The 17,601-nt window shown below is 63.5% G+C and overlaps 3 protein-coding genes across 7 annotated transcripts in view; all 3 read right to left on the reverse strand.

Moving 5' to 3' along the window:
• Positions 1 to 2,040: 2,040 nt before the first annotated feature.
• PYROXD2 (pyridine nucleotide-disulphide oxidoreductase domain 2) lies at positions 2,041 to 7,737 on the reverse strand. 2 transcript variants are annotated; one of them, XM_032116947.1, is made up of 16 exons: positions 6,418 to 7,737; positions 5,973 to 5,992; positions 5,652 to 5,745; positions 5,505 to 5,578; positions 5,253 to 5,399; positions 4,956 to 5,109; positions 4,687 to 4,748; positions 4,476 to 4,573; positions 3,922 to 4,063; positions 3,695 to 3,829; positions 3,523 to 3,595; positions 3,257 to 3,413; positions 2,969 to 3,123; positions 2,741 to 2,847; positions 2,515 to 2,635; positions 2,041 to 2,413 (listed from the first exon to the last, which is right to left on the reverse strand). In XM_032116947.1, the coding sequence occupies exons 1-16, from the start codon at positions 6,572 to 6,574 to the stop codon at positions 2,343 to 2,345; spliced, it is 1,767 nt and encodes a 588-aa protein (XP_031972838.1). In that variant the 5' UTR covers positions 6,575 to 7,737; the 3' UTR covers positions 2,041 to 2,342. The 2 variants fall into 2 exon arrangements, with proteins under 2 accessions (XP_031972838.1, XP_031972839.1); XM_032116948.1 differs by lacking the exons at positions 2,041 to 2,413; positions 2,515 to 2,635 and having other exon boundaries at positions 2,756 to 2,847; positions 2,969 to 3,094.
• Positions 7,738 to 7,821: 84 nt separating this feature from the next.
• Positions 7,822 to 12,625, reverse strand: HPS1 (HPS1 biogenesis of lysosomal organelles complex 3 subunit 1). Of its 2 annotated transcripts, none has more exons than XM_032116945.1 (18): positions 12,450 to 12,548; positions 12,223 to 12,360; positions 12,014 to 12,156; positions 11,646 to 11,754; positions 11,285 to 11,445; positions 11,106 to 11,208; positions 10,901 to 11,005; positions 10,745 to 10,814; positions 10,573 to 10,640; positions 9,866 to 10,033; positions 9,615 to 9,791; positions 9,478 to 9,545; positions 9,227 to 9,349; positions 9,061 to 9,126; positions 8,721 to 8,865; positions 8,511 to 8,624; positions 8,299 to 8,381; positions 7,822 to 8,040 (listed from the first exon to the last, which is right to left on the reverse strand). In XM_032116945.1, exons 1-18 carry the CDS (start codon positions 12,546 to 12,548, stop codon positions 7,878 to 7,880), a joined length of 2,103 nt encoding a protein of 700 aa, XP_031972836.1. In that variant the 3' UTR covers positions 7,822 to 7,877. The 2 variants fall into 2 exon arrangements, with proteins under 2 accessions (XP_031972836.1, XP_031972837.1); XM_032116946.1 differs by having other exon boundaries at positions 7,878 to 8,040; positions 10,901 to 10,978; positions 12,450 to 12,625.
• A 1,665-nt stretch (positions 12,626 to 14,290) lies between these two features.
• Positions 14,291 to 17,601, reverse strand: part of HPSE2 (heparanase 2 (inactive)) — a 106,485-nt gene continuing 103,174 nt past the window's right edge. For all 3 annotated transcript variants that reach the window (XM_032116951.1, XM_032116952.1, XM_032116950.1), the window contains 3 exons: positions 16,172 to 16,317; positions 15,064 to 15,210; positions 14,291 to 14,981 (listed from right to left, as the gene is read on the reverse strand). In XM_032116951.1, coding sequence (XP_031972842.1) covers positions 14,816 to 14,981; positions 15,064 to 15,210; positions 16,172 to 16,317 — 459 coding nt within the window. In that variant the 3' untranslated portion in view covers positions 14,291 to 14,815. The remainder of the gene's footprint in view (positions 14,982 to 15,063; positions 15,211 to 16,171; positions 16,318 to 17,601) is intronic.

The raw sequence follows: 17,601 nt of genomic DNA on the forward strand, positions 1-17,601 counted from the left end.
CTTCCCCCAGCCAGCGGGATCTGAGCTACCCCGCACAGTCCCTACCTGCCGCGAGGCTGGACCTCCCCCGAGTGCCAGCGTCCTCGGTCAGGGATGCTCCCCTCACTGGGCTGTCGCCCAGCCAGGCAGAGCATGGACTTTCTGGAGATGACGAACTGCTATGCTAGGGACACTCCTTGCACCTTCCTACTTACGGAATGGTTCAGGTGGGTACACAGGCATAGGATGCCTGGAGGTGCTGCAGAGGGGCCAGGACTCGGGGGGCTCAGAGACCACGGCAGGCTATGGGATGGTACCGTAAGCCCAGTTCCCACAGGACTTGGGGCATCACCTGCACCATCCCTGAACCAGGCTGGCTGAGGGTCCTCAGGCGTAACCCCGCTCCGTGGGACGTGGAGACTGGGGACGCCCCCCCCGACTTGCCCCGGGAGCAACCTCCGGCTTGGGGTGCCGCCAGTCCCCGGGGCACCCTGCTGCCCACACGCCCGCCGTGCCCCGCCGTGGGATGGGGATAAACAGGAAGCCCAGTGCCCTGGCCGTGCCCAGGGACCGGCCAGGAATGTGCCGGTGGCCACCGGGCTGTTTGTTTGGAGTCAAAGCAGCCGGATCCTGCCGGGAGGAGCCAGGATCAACACGGCCGGGAATAGCCCGTGAGCTCATCGCCACGTCTCGCAAGGGCCTCCAGCACCTCTGGGTGTGCAGGGATGTACAACGCTGGGACCCCCTCGCAGGGGACCCTCACCCCAGCCCTCTGCCTTGGCCGGGATCAGGGCATGTCCCGAAGCCTCTGCTGCGATATGGGTCCCTGGCCAGCCCCAGAGTGGGGGCCACGGAAAGCCCTGGGGAAGAGCAGGGTTGGGGCCAGCAGTGGAGCCCGTGACTCATTCGTCTTGCCGTTTTGAAGCTCAATTGCTTAAGCGTGAGGCCAGGAGCTTCCCCCGAACTCCTCCCCCGGCAGATGCTGGCAGGGGTGCAGGGCAGGCGGGTGCTGGGTCCCGCTCCCAGCTCTGCCTCTGCTCCTGGGCACAGTAAGAAGAGAGAAGTGAGGGGGCTAGTGGGCTCTCCCACATTTGGGACCTGCCAGCCTCATCTCGCAGCAGTGTCCTGCTGCTCATGTGATCGTGGCAGGCTGGAGGAGTCCCCCTTTGCCCTGAGGAGTCAGCCAATGAGCTCCTCACCTCCCTCGGGGCTCAGTGGGTGCCAGCACCTGCAGCCCCGGGCAGCCAGCAAGGGCAGCAGCTAAAAATACGCGGCCGGCAGCAGGGCAGCCCCGTGCGCGGGAAGCTGTGGGCGGCGGGCGGGCGTGCGGGGCTATTCTCAGAGGGCTGCGGGACTATTCCTGGCCGGTCAATATTGATTCAGCCAGCTCAGGTGCAGCAGCTCACCCTGTCAGCACCGTATTTAGGGCCCGGCAGGAGGCGAGGCGGGCGGCTGAATCGGGAGCATTGTCTGGGGGAGGAAGAGGGCAGGGAGAGGATGCGAGCTCTGTAATCTGCAGCCAGCGGCTCCCGGCAGCAGCCCGGGTGATGGGCACACCCCGGGCCTGCTGTGGCTGAGGAGTGGCCAGCACGGAACATCTGCCCTGGGGATGGAGGGACGGGGCCAGAACACGTGCGGGCAGCTACCGTCGGGAATAGGAGCATGTGTGAGGCACGAGGGAGCAGCTGCCAGTCCTGGCTGCTGTGGTTTCTGAGCCGCTGGACACGTGTCCGCTGTACACACAGCCACAAAGAGCCGGGGCACTGAGGACAGTTGGGGACTCCAGGTACCAAAGCAGTTTCCAGGCAGCTCCCTGGCTCCCTGCTTGTTCTAAGCCCCTTAAGGATGGCCCAGACCTGCCTGGATCTGGGGAGCTCCGTACAAACAGCCCTGCATGCACCTGAGCCTGCATCAATGAGCAGAGGAGAGGGTTGAGGGGCTGTTTGTCCCTGTTCACTACTCTGAAATGTGCCTGTCCTCTCTGACAGCTCCCCCAGGGCTGCATCACCAGCAAGTGTGGATGGCACAGTGGGAGCTGCATGAATTGCTCAAAAAACACAATGAGAGTGCTCATGACAGAGCCTGGGCCAGGGTTTATTTCCATGGGCACAGGCAGGGGCTGAGTGAGGCTTGCCACAGTCATGCAGGGTCCAGGAGCCACTGGGGAAAGGCTGGGTTGTGGCAGGCTGCGAGCAGCCCCCTGTCCAAGGTGACGGTAGCAGCTGGGAGCACAGCAGCTGGGAGCTGAGCTGCCCTGAGGTGCTGGGGAAGCAAGTTGGGGATGGGGAGGGCTCTGCATGGGATCAGTAGGGCTTGCTGCTGTCGCTACCCTGTGTTGGGTGAAGTCAGTGTCACCAATCTCATCAGAGGTGCCTGAAATCCTTAATAGCCACCTGCGCAGCATTGCGTCCTGCTGCTCCCATCACTCCTCCTCCTGCAAGAAAGCAGAAATGGGGAATGGTGGTGCACCTCTCACGTGCCCTTTCCTTTCTTCTGCAGGCCCCCAGGAGGGTCCTAGCTCCCAGCTCTGCTCACCAGGGTGGGCTCCACTTCCACACAGGTACAGGCCAGGAATTGGGGACCGGTAGCCAGAGTAGGATGGTGCTGGCCGGGCAAAGTACAGCTGGTCCAGAGACATCCCTCCATGGAAGATGTTCTGCCAACAGAGCTCTGTGTGAGCTGGCTGTGCCTGGCCCAGGCCTGTGTGCCCACTAGCACTGGCACCAGCGCGATACTCAGAGTTGACATGTGTGGTACTCACTCCACCAGGCAGCCCGAAGATCCTCTCCAGGTCTGGTGGCGTCAGGATGTCCCTGCCAATGACGGATGCCTTGAACCCTGGGGCATAGTCTTCGATGCAGTCAAACACTAGAGAAAGATGAAGGGACTACTGGTGGGCGGCCCGGGGGGACATGGTAGCGAGCTCCTGTGCAGCTCCAGGGCAGCTCTGCCCACGGGTGTTAGCGGGGTCTGTGTGTGCATTACGTACCCGTGTCTGCATATGCATTTCTGGCCTGCTCGTCCCAGGACCGACCGCCTGCCAGCACGGACGGGGTGTACTGCGTGAAGAGGGACACGACGTGGCAGCCCGGCGGGGCCAGCCCTGGGTCCAGCGCTGAGGGAATGCAGAGCTCGATCATGGGCCTGGGGGAGCAGTACACCAGCTGCGCAGGCAGAGGGGCACCCAGCCACTCCACACCTCTTCGCCCAGCACCCACTGCCATGACTGTCCTCTCCCATCCCCAGCACACCAAGGCATGCCAGTACAGGCTCCTACCTGCTGGAGGGGTGCCCATGGGTGGCCTCAGTGAATGCCTGGTGCAGGAGCTGGGTGCCCTCGCAGTTGAGATGTATGGAGCACTGGTGGTGGGGCAGGGGCTGGCCATTGTGGGCATTGGGGGCAGCCAGGAAGCTGGGCAGCCGATCCACCGCCACTGGGCATGGGATGGGGAGATGGAGGAAATGGGGTGCAGCCTCTTGCTGAGCCTGACACCAGTGTTCCTCCAGCAGGATGGCAGCGGAAGTGTCCTTGCTGGTACCTACCATTGATCTTGGTGACAGGGGAGCATGTGTCAACCTGCCGGATCCGCTGGACAAAATCCTTCGGCAGCTGCTCCTAGGGTGGGATACACCAGTGCAGAGCCTGGCTGTGAGGGGCAGTGTGGATGGGGGATTCCAACATGCCAAGGCCCCACCAGCCCCATGCACTCTGTACCTGAGGAATGAGTTCCAGGAAGGTGATCTGGGGGGAGGCATTGGACAGCACCAGTTTGCTCCTCACCTCTGTCCCATCCTGCAGTGCCACACCCTGTGCCTCCCCGTCCCTGCCCAGCAGCACGTGGCACACTGCCTGGGCATGTGTAGGGGACAAGACTTTACCAAGAACATCCCTGCTGCCTGTGGGGGTGGCCAGGCAGCTCCCCTCTCACAGACACCCCGTACCTTCTCAGCAAAGATGTGGGCTCCCCGGGCAGTCGCTGCATGGGCGATGGCTTGGGACAGGGCTCCCATCCCACCTGCCACGTAGCCCCAGGCTCCCCGCCGTCCCTCCAGCTCACCCATGACATGGTGCAACAGCACGTACCTGTGGTAACAGGACCCCAGGTTAGCTGCCAGCTGAGGGGATGGGTCTGTCCCCTGCATGGGCAGTGAGGACGGTGCCACAGCCCCCACAGGCGGGACCATGCCAGCTCATGGGATGTCAACTCATTTACAACAGGGAGCACGCACCAGCCAGGACTCAGCCGAACCCGGGGACAGAGGTGTCCAAACAGCAAAGGGATAGGTGGGGGCCACTCAGGAGCGCCATATGGCAGGGTTGGGGGCAGCCCCTTGCCCAGCACCAGCCCCTGAGGCACCCTGGCTAAGTTGAGCAGGCAGTGGGAAGGAGAGGCAGGGGGGCAGGGCTTGTGGTACCGGGGTGCAGCAGAGCCAAGCACAGAGCATGGCATGGGGGGACAGTGCAGGCATGAGCCCCAGGGGGAAGGGACCCTCACCCGCTGCCGGGGGTGTGTGGGCTGGCCATGGCTCCAATCACCGCATCAGTAGCCAGAGTTGCTTTCAGGGGTTCTGACTCAAACCACTGATCCAGGATCTGGCCCAGGAGAAAGAGAGCACACCAGGCTTGGGGTGGGGAGTTGCCACAGCACCCTGACAGGCAGGAGGAGAGGAAGTGGGTGTTTCCACCCCACCACTGCCAGCACGCACCTTGGAGATGGGGGCTGTGAGTACCTCATAGTAGTGGGGCAGCTGCCGCCCCAGTGCCAGCCCTGGGGTAGAGAGGTGGTGTGAGACCTGCATGGCTGTGCCAGGGCTGGCTACTGGTGCCCAGCTGGGTTTGGAGGTCAAGACCAAGGCGAGCAAGGCTACCAGAGCCTGCCAGCCCAGGTGGGGCTCCTGAGGAGGCTCTGCATTGCCCACCCCAGGCGCTGGCAAACACCCCTTGCTATCGGAGTTCCCTGGCATCCCAGATGTACCTGCCTGCAGCAAGGGCTTCAGGGTTTGTAGGTTCCTGAGCTGCTGGAGCATGGAACCCTTCCCCAGGGCAGCTGTATCCACTGGAGGGGCATCCAGCAATGGGTCAAGGGCCAACACCATGCGCCCCATGAATGCCTCATACTCAGGGTAAGCCTGGAAGGGGACAGAGGGGGGACAACAAGGACTGCACCATGGTGGGTGCAATGGATAACTCACCCAGGAGCATCTCTGCCACTCCAGGGGCAGGGCAGCCCCTCATGGGTTTTGCTGTGCCAGGTGCATGTCTCTGATGGTACCTGGGCATCCTTCTGGGAGAACTGAGCAATCTGCTGCTGAGTTTGAGCCATGTCATGTCCCAGCAGAAGGGAGCGAGGAGGGCTCCTGTCCTCCAGCAGTGGGGTAAAGGAGTAGGGGTCCCGTGGGAACACCCTCAGACCGTGCCGCTGCAAGACAGGGATGTCCCCACTGCAGGGACAGCCTGGCAGCAGGGTCCCCCTGCTTGCATGGTGGGAGATGCCAGCAGCCCAGCAAAGGGTGGGTGCCAGTACCTGCAGCTCCAGATCAGCATAGATTTGTGGTCGCAGCAGGCTGAGCAGATATGATGCCCGGGAGAACTTGAACCCTGGGGGATGTGGGGTGGTGGGGGATGTCTGCCACCGGGGCTGGCCAGGGGGACAAGGGGAACGGGGGGATACCTGGCACGATCTCCTCCGTGACGGCTGCGCCGCCCAGCACATGACGCTTCTCCAGCACAGCCGTGCGCAGCCCTGCCCGCTGCAGGTAGGCAGCCTGTGGGGAGCACGGCACGCACTGCCCATCCCTCCAGCCGGGATCTCATTGTCAACCTGAGCACCCTCTTGCACGTGGTGCCCCCCTCACTAGGGAGGGCCTGTGGGAGCCCCAGCCCCATGGACACTGCCACCAAAGCCCTCCCTTGCCCACAGCGCTGACCCTTCCCAGTCCCCTGCTGTCCCCTGTGGATAGAGGAGAGGCAGAATGCCACTCTTGGTACTCACTGCCACCAGCCCGTTGTGCCCTGCAAGAAGAGAGGGAGGTGAACAGAGTCCAGTGTCAATGATGGGCCCACAGCACAGGGCACCCTGCAATGCCTGGGGCATGGGGCTGTCACAGCCAGCCCAATAACAGGCTCTGGACACAGGGATACGGGTGACAAGGAGCCTCCTCCCCCGGCCCTACAGCCCTGGCCCTAATGGTGGAGCAAAGGCGGACAGAAGTGCTCAAAGCAGATGCTCCAACAGTGCTCTGCATGCTGGGGGGCTGCAGCTTGTGCCAGACCCCTGCGTCCTCCCCGGCATGAGGAGCAGCCTGGGGGTTTGCAATGCATCCAGCACTACTGTGGTCCCCACCTGGCTGCTCCTCTGCTACATGCCCTGGGGGGAGGGCAGATGGGGGCCCCCGCTGGCTCCCCGCAGCTCGACTCTTGCTCCCTTGCTCTGTTACCTGCCCCGATCACCACCGCGTCGTATTCCCGCTGCAGCCGGGCTGCAACCCCGGCATGGGCCAAACGCGCTCCTGACGGCCCCAGGGACAGATGCCAGCCCTGCAGCCAGCGGGAAGAGCAGACCAGGCTCAGTCTTCCGGGGAGCCCAGCTGCCATCGCCCCACAGCGCCTGGCCACGGCTGCCCTGCGTCCAGCAGCCTGGACTTTGCTTTCACGGCGGAACTTTTCCCAGGGCTTCCGGGCACAGGGATGAGACGGGGGGGTCAGGGCAGGGAACGCCTAGAAGAGGCGGGGAGGCTGGTCAGGACAGGGGGACCCGCCGAGCGCTGCCCCGCTGGGGCTGTCCCCAGCGAGGTGCTGACCATGGCACAGTTTTGCTGGGGGCTTACAGCGGGGCCGGAGACAAACCCCAGTGCTGAGAAGGCGACAGATCCTGCCTGGGGCTCAGCAGAGTGCCAGGAGCTCCCCAGCCTGTACTCCGGGAATGTGCTGAGCAGGCAGGCGGGGGCCTGAGCGCCCCCGTGCCCCAGCTCCTCTTCTGCTCCAGGGATGATCCAGAGGCACGTGGCTGGGGTGATGGACCAAGCACGGTAGGACAGAGGGAGTTTGCCCCCCCCTCTCCCCCCCGCCGTGAGCAGGCAAGCCCCGAAAGCAGCAGGAAAAGGGGCAGCTCGGGGATGAGCTTGGCTCTGAATCCAGCACTATTGCTCAGCAGGGCAAATTCCGGCTCAGCACGATGGGGCAAAGGCCCTGTCATGGTCCAGTGCTCCCTGAATCGCCGTCCCCAGCTCCAGCAAGTGGCACGGGAGCAACAAGGGGCAGTGGCTGCATGAGTTCCTTGGGGCTGGCCCCATTCCCAGCTGTACTTGAGGTTTGGACGTGCACTGAGCCCAGACGTGCCTGGGAAACACATAAGCTGCCTCAGGATTTACTTGCTGCTCCCAGCTAAGCTCAGAGCTGTGGCTAACTGGTGCCTGGAAGCCTGAGTGCAGGGAAGGGGGTACAGGATGGGCTGCACCTCCCCAGAGCCTGCCAAACCTCTGAGGGCCCTGCACCCCACATTTCAGGGTCAGGGGGAAGAGAGATGCACCCTAGACCATTGCTCCACTCAGGTTTGGCTACACTATCTTGATCTCTGGCCAAAGCCTGGCAGTAATGCCAAGCTAACATTATAAATCCTGCTCTGGAAATGCACTTTTCAGCAAGACAGTGATTTGTAAACAACCTCCCGGCCCCGCTCTCTGCCTGTCCCCATTGGCTGCTGGGTGGCAGCATGGGGAGCAGGAAAGGAGACAATGCCAGCCCTGGAGGATGGCCAGGCTGGAGGATGGGAAAGTTGCCAGTTGCTGCCTGCAGGCACAATCCATGGCATGGCACACAGATACTGAGAAAGCAACCCAGGCTCTGGGAACACCCACACACCCACTTTAATCCTGGCCCCAAGGTGGCTGGAGGCAGCTCAGAGCAGAGGGATGCGGGATGGCTCCCAGAGGCGCCGGGCCAAGTCGCAGGCCTGCTGGACCATGAGCTCGGAGGGGATGATGCCCAGGTGCACAGTCAGCAGCTCGTAGCACTTCACTACCTCTGCCTGGTGGTTCTTGCTGTAATAACGCAGCAACTTCCTGGGGAGGAGAAGACAGGGGCCTTGGCAGGTACAGTGCACACAGGAAACCCCTTTCTAACCACCTTCCTTCTATAAAGTACTTTGCAAGGACACAGCAAAACCATGGCACCAGCCCGGGGAGATGGGCTGGTGCAACCCCAGTGACACCACAACTGGTACCACCCTGCAGTGACATCCTGCCATCACTCACAGGGACCCCTGTGCCATCAGAGCTTCGAGCCCTGGTGCCAAACCACAGGGCTGGCAAACTGCTCACCTGTAGTAGTCCCCTGCCAGCATCCCAATGGGAGCAGAATCGTCAGACAGAACTGGTACCTCCATCACCTCCAGCTTGTAGCCCTGGGGAGAAATGACAGCAGAGGGCAGGAGCTGGGATGGAACTACTGAGGAGTCAGAGCTGGCTGTGTCTACAGCCCTGCTCCCTGCCCCAGGGAAAGAGGGGCTCAGCCCTTTCCTGGCCCCACATACCATCTCATTCTCAAACCAGAGGAAGTAGGAGCAGCAGTAGTCGCCATCTTGCAGCATCAGTGTCGTGTAGCCCTTCTGTAGGTATCGCCGGGCCAGTGTGATCAGGGACCAGACCTGGGGGACAAGGGGCATCTGAAGCCTGAGCAGAAACCCCTCCAATTTCCACCCTCTTCTGCGGTTCCCACCCCACACCTACTCCATGAGTAGTACCTTTCTCTTGATGAAGGTGGCCAGGGGACCCTTGCCCAGCTCTGAGCTGGACTTCTCTGTCACACTGAGCGATGGTGCCATCATTTGTCCAGCTGTGCGGTCCACATAGATGAAGTGCACCAGACCAGGAAAGTCTTCCAGGTACGTGGGATGGGTTAAGGGTGTCCAACAACTTTGGTGCCCTTCCAGGACAGCCCCTGAGCCTCAGGGAAACCACCTTTGCCCACTACATTCCTCCCCTTGATCCCGGTGCCAGGGGATAGGGTCCCACTCCCACATCTGCTACCCCCTTGGGGACACCCCCTTGCCAGGCTGGGTTCCCAGCTGCAGAGATGGGTATGACACCATGGTGATATTGCGCCTGCTCTTCACCAGCAGGAAGTCCCGCCAGTCCAGCAGCTTCTCCCTGCCAAGAAGAAGCACAGTGAGAGGCCAGGACCCACATGCCCCAGCACAGCTGGGTGTGGGGCAGCCCCCTGGGGACGCTGACCATCCCATGCACTCACCTCATCAGCTTCTGAGCACGGTCCCGCAGCCCTTGGGACAGGCTGTGGCCAGCAGAGGTCAGGAAGAGCTGGCGGTACACGGAGCAGAGCTGCCGCTTCACGTTTGCCACTGACTGCAGCAGCCTGAGCCAGGGGACACAGACAACAGGTTTGGACACTGGGTCCCTAGCACTGCAGGGACAGTGCTGGTCCCCAGGCTGGGAAAGGTCCCTGCCTGTCCTGGAGACTTTCCCTGGCTTCCCCCTACTCACTCCAGGGAGCTCCCAGGCTCACTCCGTGAAAATATCTTGTTCTTGAAGTCCAACCAGGTGTTCTGCAACTAGAAAGAGACAGGACTGTGTCAGGCTGTGGGGACAACAGGACAGGGTCCTCATGTCCCCACTCCCACCTGGATGTCATGTCCACTCAGCTTCTTCACAAATTTGTCCATGCGCTGCCGCAGCTCAGCGAGGAACGGGTAGGAGCGTGCGACTCCCACCTCTGGTCCCTCTTCCAGCTTCTTCTCCAGCACCAAGAAACCATCCAGCAGCTGGTACAAGGTGATGGCCACCTGGGTCATGGGGCCCTGCCAGGGAAGGGAGAGGCAGGTGAGGCAGGACTCAATCCAGCATAGCTTCCCTCACCTCAGAGGCAGCTCACCTTGGTCAGTAGCACAAGGGAGATGCCTGGCCAGAGCGGGAGGCAGTGCATGGTGTGCGGCAGCAAGGGGTAGTAGCCTTCCCGCAGGCTGGCATCCAGAAAGATCCTTCTGGGGTTTGAAGCTTCAGGGACCAGAGGCCCCAAGGTCTGGAGCAAGTCCTCTGCCATCTGGGAAGACAGGGGAGGTGCTCAGTGCCCTGTGGGGATGAGACAGCTCGCACAAAGGATGCTCTGTAGGGATGCGTCATTGCCCTGAAAGCTGCAACCAGGCATGACAGAACCAAAGGAGCTGGAGGGGCCATGTAGCAAAAGATCAGCAGTGAGGAAAGCGCCCAGGGACCCCAGAGGAGCAGAAGAGAAGAAGCCTGTTGCAAAGATTAAGGCTGCAAATGCCTTAAACCGAGGCCAGTGTTTGCTTGAAGTGTGCTTTTCCATAAGGAAAGCAGCCCAGAAAGCCCAACGGCAGCAGAGGGAGACACTGGACTGCTCTGAGGCAGCCCCTCTCCCTCTCTGCTGACAGCTCATTGTAAGCAATGCCTCAGAGAAGGAGATCAGAGCTGTCACAGTTATGCACAACATGGGGGACGCAGGACACCCACAGCTGCAGCACAGCAAGAGATGAGTGAAAAGGACCAGAGACCACAAAGGGCACTGGGACAGGCTGGTAAGGTGTGGAGCTGGGAGGTGTTGCAGGACTCCGTGCTCACCTGGACGTCTGCAGCATCCACTTCCCCAATGCTCACCATTTCGGCTCCCTCTGACCAGCTCTCACTGCCTGCAGAGAACATGGCAGGGCACCCTTCCAGCCCCCCTCACAGCCCCGGAGCCTCTGCAGGGCTGGGGGTGTGGGGCATGGCTGCTGCCCAGCTGGGCACTCACCTGTACTGTGCCTGCTTGGTGAGGGCTCAGGTGTGTAGTAGACCTCAGGCACAGAGAGATCATCTGTGTCCTGCCAGCAAAAACAGATGAGTCAGTGATGGCAGCGATGCAGGCAACCCTTCCAGCATCCTGCAGCTCCTGATCTCAAGGACTCACTTGGTCATCTGAGTCCTTGTCTGCAGCTCCATGGGAGCCAGGGCCACTCACAGGGATGCTCTCACTTCTCTTGGGTCCCTGAGGGAGAACATTCCCTGCTGTGGGCTTTCAAAAAGAGGGAAAAAACCCCTAAGCCCCAGCTGTCAAGGCATCACCCCATGGGAGAGCCCTGACTTGCTGCGCCCCCAGTCCTGCTCTAAAGCACCTGCAGGCCAAGCTCCTCCTCGGCGCTCTGGCTGGGGTACAGGTCCTGAACCAGGAGGATGAGGACAAGCAGATCAGCTGGACGGATGGAGCCGGCGTTGCGGCTGCAGGCCAGAGAAGGAAAGGGTCAGCTGGCAGGACAAATGGCTGCCCTGGGGAGGGTGGTGGGGCTGGGCACACCTGGAGTAGAAGGCCAGCAGCTTGGTGTGCACCAGGAGGAAGGCATGGCCCACTTCGTCCCCGCCACGCTCAGGGCTGGCGTTGATGTACTGTACCACTTGTCGCTCCAGGAACTCGATGCACTGCTCACACAGCTGAGGATGGATCAGCCGCTCCACGGCCTGGGGTGCAGGAGCAGGAAAGGCTGTTGAACTCCCTCAAACCCAGCCTTGCAGCCCTACCGGCAGGTCTGAGCTTCCACTGCTGAGGGGAGCTGCCCTGAAGTCCCCAGCCCACCACCTTTTCCCACATCCTGGGACTCCACACAGCCGCCCACCCCTGGAACACCCCAAAAGTGAGGGACACCCCAGAGCATTCGTACCTCCACTGCAAAGCTCTGGTCCTCCTCCCGCAGGTGGCTGTAGGTCTCCAGCAGGCCCCGCAGCAGGCTCCACACACGCTCCCGCTGCTCCGAATCAGCCGGCCGCAACCTGCAGCGGTCAGAGAATGTAAACTCATTGGTGGCTGTCACCTCCCTGTGTGGGACGTCCACACCAAAACCCAGCTCCCCACACGGGACGGACACACCAAAACCCAGCTGCAGCCCGGCAGGCAGGGGGTCCTGCTGCAAAGGGGGGATCCCAGCTGGAGACACCCAATCCCAGCCCCCGGTGCTGCATTAAGGCACCTCGGGGCAGCCACCCCAACATCCCGACATGCCAGCCTGTGCCGGTGGCTGTGCCCGCTCACTCCTTGCGGATGAGGTGCGAGTCGAGCGTGACGAGGCCACAGTGAACTTCCAGCAAGCGCCGCAGCACGAAGAGGGTCCGGCGCAGGTCGTCCTCGCTCTGCGTCCCGTCGCCGTTCACTGCGATGTACAGGCAGTCCCCGAACTGCAACCGGCAGCGGGGTCAGGCGGGGGCCGGCCAGGGGTCCCTGGTCCCCGGTGCCGGTCCTACCGTGTGCAGGACGTGGAGGTGCCGCCCACCCTCGGTGGCGAAGCAGGTGTAGGTGTCGGAGAGCTTCTCCAGCAGCGCGGCGCAGGAAATGATGAGGGGGGCGAAGAGGGTGTTGAGGCCGTCCTCCAGCGCCGGGCCCTGCGCCACACGCTCCCGGTCAGCGCCCACGCGCGACCGCGCACCCCGCGCTCCCTTCCCCGCACCGGCACCGCCCCGTCCCGCCTCACCTGCCCGACGTGGGACGACCGCAGCCGGCGGAGGAAGGCGGCATCGGCCCAGTAGAAGAGCAGCTCGGCCGCGGTGCTGGCGATCAGGACGCAGCGCATGGCCCGCGGCGGGGGGAACACCGGGACCGGGACACCGGGACGGCGTGGCTCCACCCGCCCCGCGCCGCTTCCTGCTCCGCCGCGCGTGACCGCCGCGCCCACGCGCGCAGCGCCCCCGGCGGCCCGGCGCGGCACCGCACCGTGTGTCCGCCTCCCCGCACCGTGTGACAGCGGCACCGCACCGTGTGACAGCGGCACCGCACCGTGTGTCCGCCTCCCCGCACCGTGTGTCCGCCTCCCCGCACCGTGTGACAGCGGCACCGCACCGTGTGTCCGCCTCCCCGCACCGTGTGACCGCCGCCCCGCACCGTGTGACAGCGGCACCGCACCGTGTGTCCGCCTCCCCGCACCGTGTGACCGCCTCCCCGCACCGTGTGACAGCGGCACCGCACCGTGTGTCCGCCGCCCCGCACCGTGTGTCCGCCTCCCCGCACCGTGTGACAGCGGCACCGCACCGTGTGTCCGCCTCCCCGCACCGTGTGACCGCCGCCCCGCACCGTGTGACAGCGGCACCGCACCGTGTGTCCGCCTCCCCGCACCGTGTGACAGCGGCACCGCACCGTGTCACCGCCGCCCCGCACCGTGTGTCCGCGGCACCGCACCGTGTGACAGCGGCACCGCACCGTGTGTCCGCCTCCCCGCACCGTGTGACAGCGGCACCGCACCGTGTGATAGCGGCGCCGCACCGTGTGTCCGCCGCCCCGCACCGTGTGTCCGCCGCCCCGCACCGTGTGACAGCGGCACCGCACCGTGTGTCCGCCGCCCCGCACCGTGTGTCCGCCGCCCCGCACCGTGTGACAGCGGCACCGCACCGTGTGTCCGCCGCCCCGCACCGTGTGACAGCGGCACCGCACCGTGTGACAGCGGCACCGCACCGTGTGTCCGCCGCCCCGCACCGTGTGTCCGCCGCCCCGCACCGTGTGACAGCGGCACCGCACTGTGTGTCCGCCGCCCCGCACCGTGTGACCGCCGCCCCGCACTGTGTGACAGCGGCACCGCACCGTGTGTCCGCCGCCCCGCACCGTGTGACCGCCGCCCCGCACTGTGTGACAGCGGCACCGCACCGTGTGTCCGCCTCCCCGCACCGTGTGACAGCGGCACCGCACCGTGTCACCGCCGCCCCGCACCGTGTGTCCGCGGCACCGCACCGTGTGACAGCGGCACCGCACCGTGTGTCCGCCGCCCCGCACCGTGTGACCGCCGCCCCGCACCGTGTGACAGCGGCACCGCACCGTGTGTCCGCCGCCCCGCACCGTGTGTCCGCCGCCCCGCACCGTGTGACAGCGGCACCGCACCGTGTGTCCGCCGCCCCGCACCGTGTGACAGCGGCACCGCACCGTGTGACCGCCGCCCCGCACCGTGTGACCGCCGCCCCGCACTGTGTGACAGCGGCACCGCACCGTGTGACAGCGGCACCGCACCGTGTGTCCGCCGCCCCGCACCGTGTGACAGCGGCACCGCTCCCCTCCCGCCCGGCCCGGCCCGGCCCGGCCCGCGGCGGACAGAAGACGCCGGCATGGTTGAGAGCCCAACTTTATTACAACTCCGGTAGCGCCTGGGCGCGTCGCAGCTGCTCCTGCTCGCGACACCGCCACTCTCCCGGGCAGGAGACGCTCCCGGCCCACCGCTCCTCCCCTCTCCGCTCCGGGATGTATAATTTAACAATCAACATTTCCCGCCGCGGAGCCCGAGCCCGCCCGCCCGGGGCGGCCCCCGGAGCCCCCTGCCCCGCCCCGCCCCGCCCCGCCCCGCCCGGTGCATCTCGCAGCGGGCCAGGCCGCTGGCGGCATCCCGGCGGCAGTAGAGGGAGCTGCTTCCATGCGCTTGCTGCACCGGGGTACTGCCCGCCTCCAGGGAAGGGGGTCCGGCTGCTGGAGGGGTCATCCCGAGGGGCAGCGGGACCAGGGGGTCGGGGAGGGTGTCCGTGCCGGGATATACCGGGGCTCAGCACCCCAACCCTCCCTGCAGCCAGCAGGCACGAGAGCCCGGGTGCTTCTCGCAGCTCACGGGACGGATGGTGGCAGGCCCTGCAAACTGGCTGTCGCACTGCTCTGGCGGGATGGCGGCCAAGGCATGTGGAGCTCCGCGGCCACAGGGCAGGAGTGGTGCCAAGGTGGAGGACATCCTGGGGGTGAGGATGAGGGCATGGCGTGGAGCTGCCCAACACGGCCCCACGGCGAGGCTGCGTGGGCTGCCAAGGAGGCAGCATGACCTGGGCAGTGCACGGGGGCAGGAGCGGGGCTGGCGAGTCCATTGTGGGCTGCGGGCTATCGGTACCGACAGGCCAGCGCGTTCACATTCTTCACCACGTAGAAGCTCATAGTCAGCGGGGGGATGACCAGGGTGCGGCCGGCCCGCAGCGGGCGAGGCTTCAGCTCGGGGAGAGTCCCGTCATCCACCATGGCCAGCGGCTGCCCGTTGAGCTGGACTGACCTGTGGGACCAGGGGAGGGTCAGCGCAGCGGCACTGAGGATAGGACAGTGGTGGCAGTCCCAGCCACCAGCATCAAACTTACTTGGAGTGGAGCCCGTCCTTGCCATAGGGCTGCAGCAAGTACTGGTGGACAATCTTATCCCGCAGTGTCCCTGCCAGCTTGATTTTCTTCCGGGAGCGATGCAGGTTGATGATGTAAAGGGTGATGGATCCCCGGACATAGTTGTGACTGCAAAGGGGAGAGTGGGAGATGAGGGCTGCACTGCCGTGTGCCCAAGGAGCATCACGTCCAAGAAGGGGCTTGGGGGTCTCTGCAAGAACTGGCCTCGTGCAGACATCCAGATTCACCATCCTGCTGCCCCTTCACAGGGAGATGCCACCTTCCCATCATGAAGCCTGGCTCTGTGACAACACCTTTCAACCCCCCTCTTCAGCCAGCAGTGACACTGCACAGGAGGATGCTGCAACGGTGTCCAGAGTGGGGGTGGCCCAGGACAGAGTGTCAGTCCCAGGACAGCTCCCGCAGCCTTGCAAGGAGGAGGCTGAGAACGGAGGGGAGCTCTGTGCGTGAATGGCGTCTGCCCCCTCCACCCCAGGCACCTGACAGACAGGTCTAGACACTGATCCTCTGTCCCTGCCTAATCAGGCAGCCCCAAACAAAGGCTATAAAGCACTTTGCACCTGTCAGTTACTGGACAAGGTTTCCTACCGAGCTGGAGGCATGTTGAAAGCATCTGGACTGTGTAAAGAAACAGCTTCTCCTCCTCCACAATAGCAACTTGTGTCCGCGGAGGAGGTGGCCGCCCCCCCGGCTCGCTGAGGTGCTTTCAAAGACCTTATCAGCGAAACAATAACCAGGCCAGGCTCCCCGGCAGCGCGGCCTGGCGAGTAACCCGACCGACCGGGGGCCCCTCGTGTGAAATCCATTCCCTTGATCTCTGCTGCCCAGGCTGCCCGGCGGCCACTGCACCGGTCCCAGCCGGCCCCGTTCCCAGGCGCGGGCTTGCCACGACTTTCATCGGAGGCATCGCCATCCCGGCGCTCTCCCTTCAGTGTGACAGCGGCCAGAGCAGCACCTGAGTGAGTATCCTGGGAAGCCAACCTGCCCCAGCGTGTCCTTGTCGGTCCCCATCTCCTGGGGATACCACTTATCCCACCCTGTAACCCTCAGCCTTCCTTGCTCCGCTTACTTGTGGTAGCTGGTGCAGTGGGCATAAATCCGGAGCTTGTCTCGAATGACTCTGCCGGGCCGGGGTTTCCTCTGGAGACCGGCCACGTGGATCGCCAGCACCTTAGGACCAATGAGGCGCTTGTAGAGTAGGGACAGCCAGTAGTCCTGGGGGGCAAAGGGGACAGTCAGCAGCACAACAGCCCCTACTCACAGAGGGCGTGGGCAGGAAAGGCTGGCTCCCCGGCTTGCAGCCTGGCAAAATTCTGGCTGTTGGGGTGAAAATGTTGTGTGCCAGATGTCTGCCTTGGGATGAGCTTTTTTTTGAGCGGTCCAAGCCATGATGGCATGGATGTTTCCAGGGAAGAGATTCAGGGAGGAATACATTGCCCACGCTGAGAGACGTGGGTACCCTCTGAAGGAGCTCAGCTTTTGGCTGGGTTGCAGAGCATGGGGGGCAGCATGAGTACCCTTGCACATACCCATGGACGCACACATAGCCGTGCTGTGGAGCTGCACACCAGCTCCAGCTGATGCACACAGGGTGGTGATGTCACTGGAGCAGGCTCTTCCCCCACTCTTTACACAGAGCTGGAGCACACCAGAGCTCTCCCCTGCTCTTTGTCTCTGTTCATGGCACATCAGCTTTTGGGATTGCTGAGGGTGCTCAGCTTTCCAGAGGTATTTCTCCCATTTTAAAGCCTCCTGTGGAGCATGGGGAAGCCAAGCAGTCAAGAAAGAGGAAATGCTCAGACCCTACACGCATAAATGGTGCAGCCTTAATTACGTCACCACACACTACTTTTTCCCGCAGGGCACGGCCTCGCTCGGCACACAGGATGGGCCCCAAGCCCTGGGGAGGGAGGTGAGGCTGTGTGGTGACGGAGGCCGCTGCCGGCAGGGCCCCCCACTCATCCGCTGCAGAAGCTGGGAGGTGTGTGGTAAATGAAGCAGGGTTGTGGGAAGGGAAAGGGCAGGCTCAGGCCCTTGCCTGCTGTTCTGCAGGATGGGGCTCTGGCCCCGCTGCTGCTCCAGGCACACCAGGTGATGCTGGGGAGATGGAGCCTCGCCCTGCTTCTCTGAGGGCTGCCTGTGGGTGCTGAGGCACCTTCACACACATGAGCACTCTGGATGAACACCCTCTGAACAGCTCAGACTGGATATCCTAGAGCGGCCATGTGCCCCAGGGCAATTGGGATGATCCCCCTCCCTGCTGGGCCTGTCAAACATCCAGCAACGATGGTCACAGTAGCACCAGGGGCTGCTCTGCTCCTCAGGTCTGACCTGCACAGCGAGGAGGAAATGAGTACTGAACAAGCACCCTGTGGCTCTGCACAGTGCCTGGGAAGGGCAAGGAAAGCCCCACGTGGTCAGGATAGTGCGAGGAAGGGGTCTTGCATCGCAGAAGGGCATGTGGTTGGGAATGGGGTCTCCAGGCCTCCGGATGCAGGG

The sequence above is a fragment of the Corvus moneduloides genome, chromosome 8, assembly GCF_009650955.1.
Source record: "Corvus moneduloides isolate bCorMon1 chromosome 8, bCorMon1.pri, whole genome shotgun sequence".
NCBI lineage: Eukaryota > Metazoa > Chordata > Aves > Passeriformes > Corvidae > Corvus > Corvus moneduloides.

Excerpts from the sequence above, each read along its gene's own strand:
- PYROXD2 (XM_032116947.1), bottom strand. The coding sequence starts at position 6,574 with ATGGCAGCTGGGCTCCCCGGAAGACTGAGCCTGGTCTGCTCTTCCCGC. Across the intron at positions 5,400-5,504 it reads ATGCTGATCTGGAGCTGCAG|CGGCACGGTCTGAGGGTGTT; the intron begins GTACTGGCACCC and ends CCTGTCTTGCAG. Across the intron at positions 2,636-2,740 it reads TCTTCGGGCTGCCTGGTGGA|AACATCTTCCATGGAGGGAT; the intron begins GTGAGTACCACA and ends CTCTGTTGGCAG.
- HPS1 (XM_032116945.1), bottom strand. The coding sequence starts at position 12,548 with ATGCGCTGCGTCCTGATCGCCAGCACCGCGGCCGAGCTGCTCTTCTAC. Across the intron at positions 11,755-12,013 it reads TCGCACCTCATCCGCAAGGA|GTTGCGGCCGGCTGATTCGG; the intron begins GTGAGCGGGCAC and ends TGACCGCTGCAG. Across the intron at positions 10,815-10,900 it reads ACAAGGACTCAGATGACCAA|GACACAGATGATCTCTCTGT; the intron begins GTGAGTCCTTGA and ends TTTTGCTGGCAG.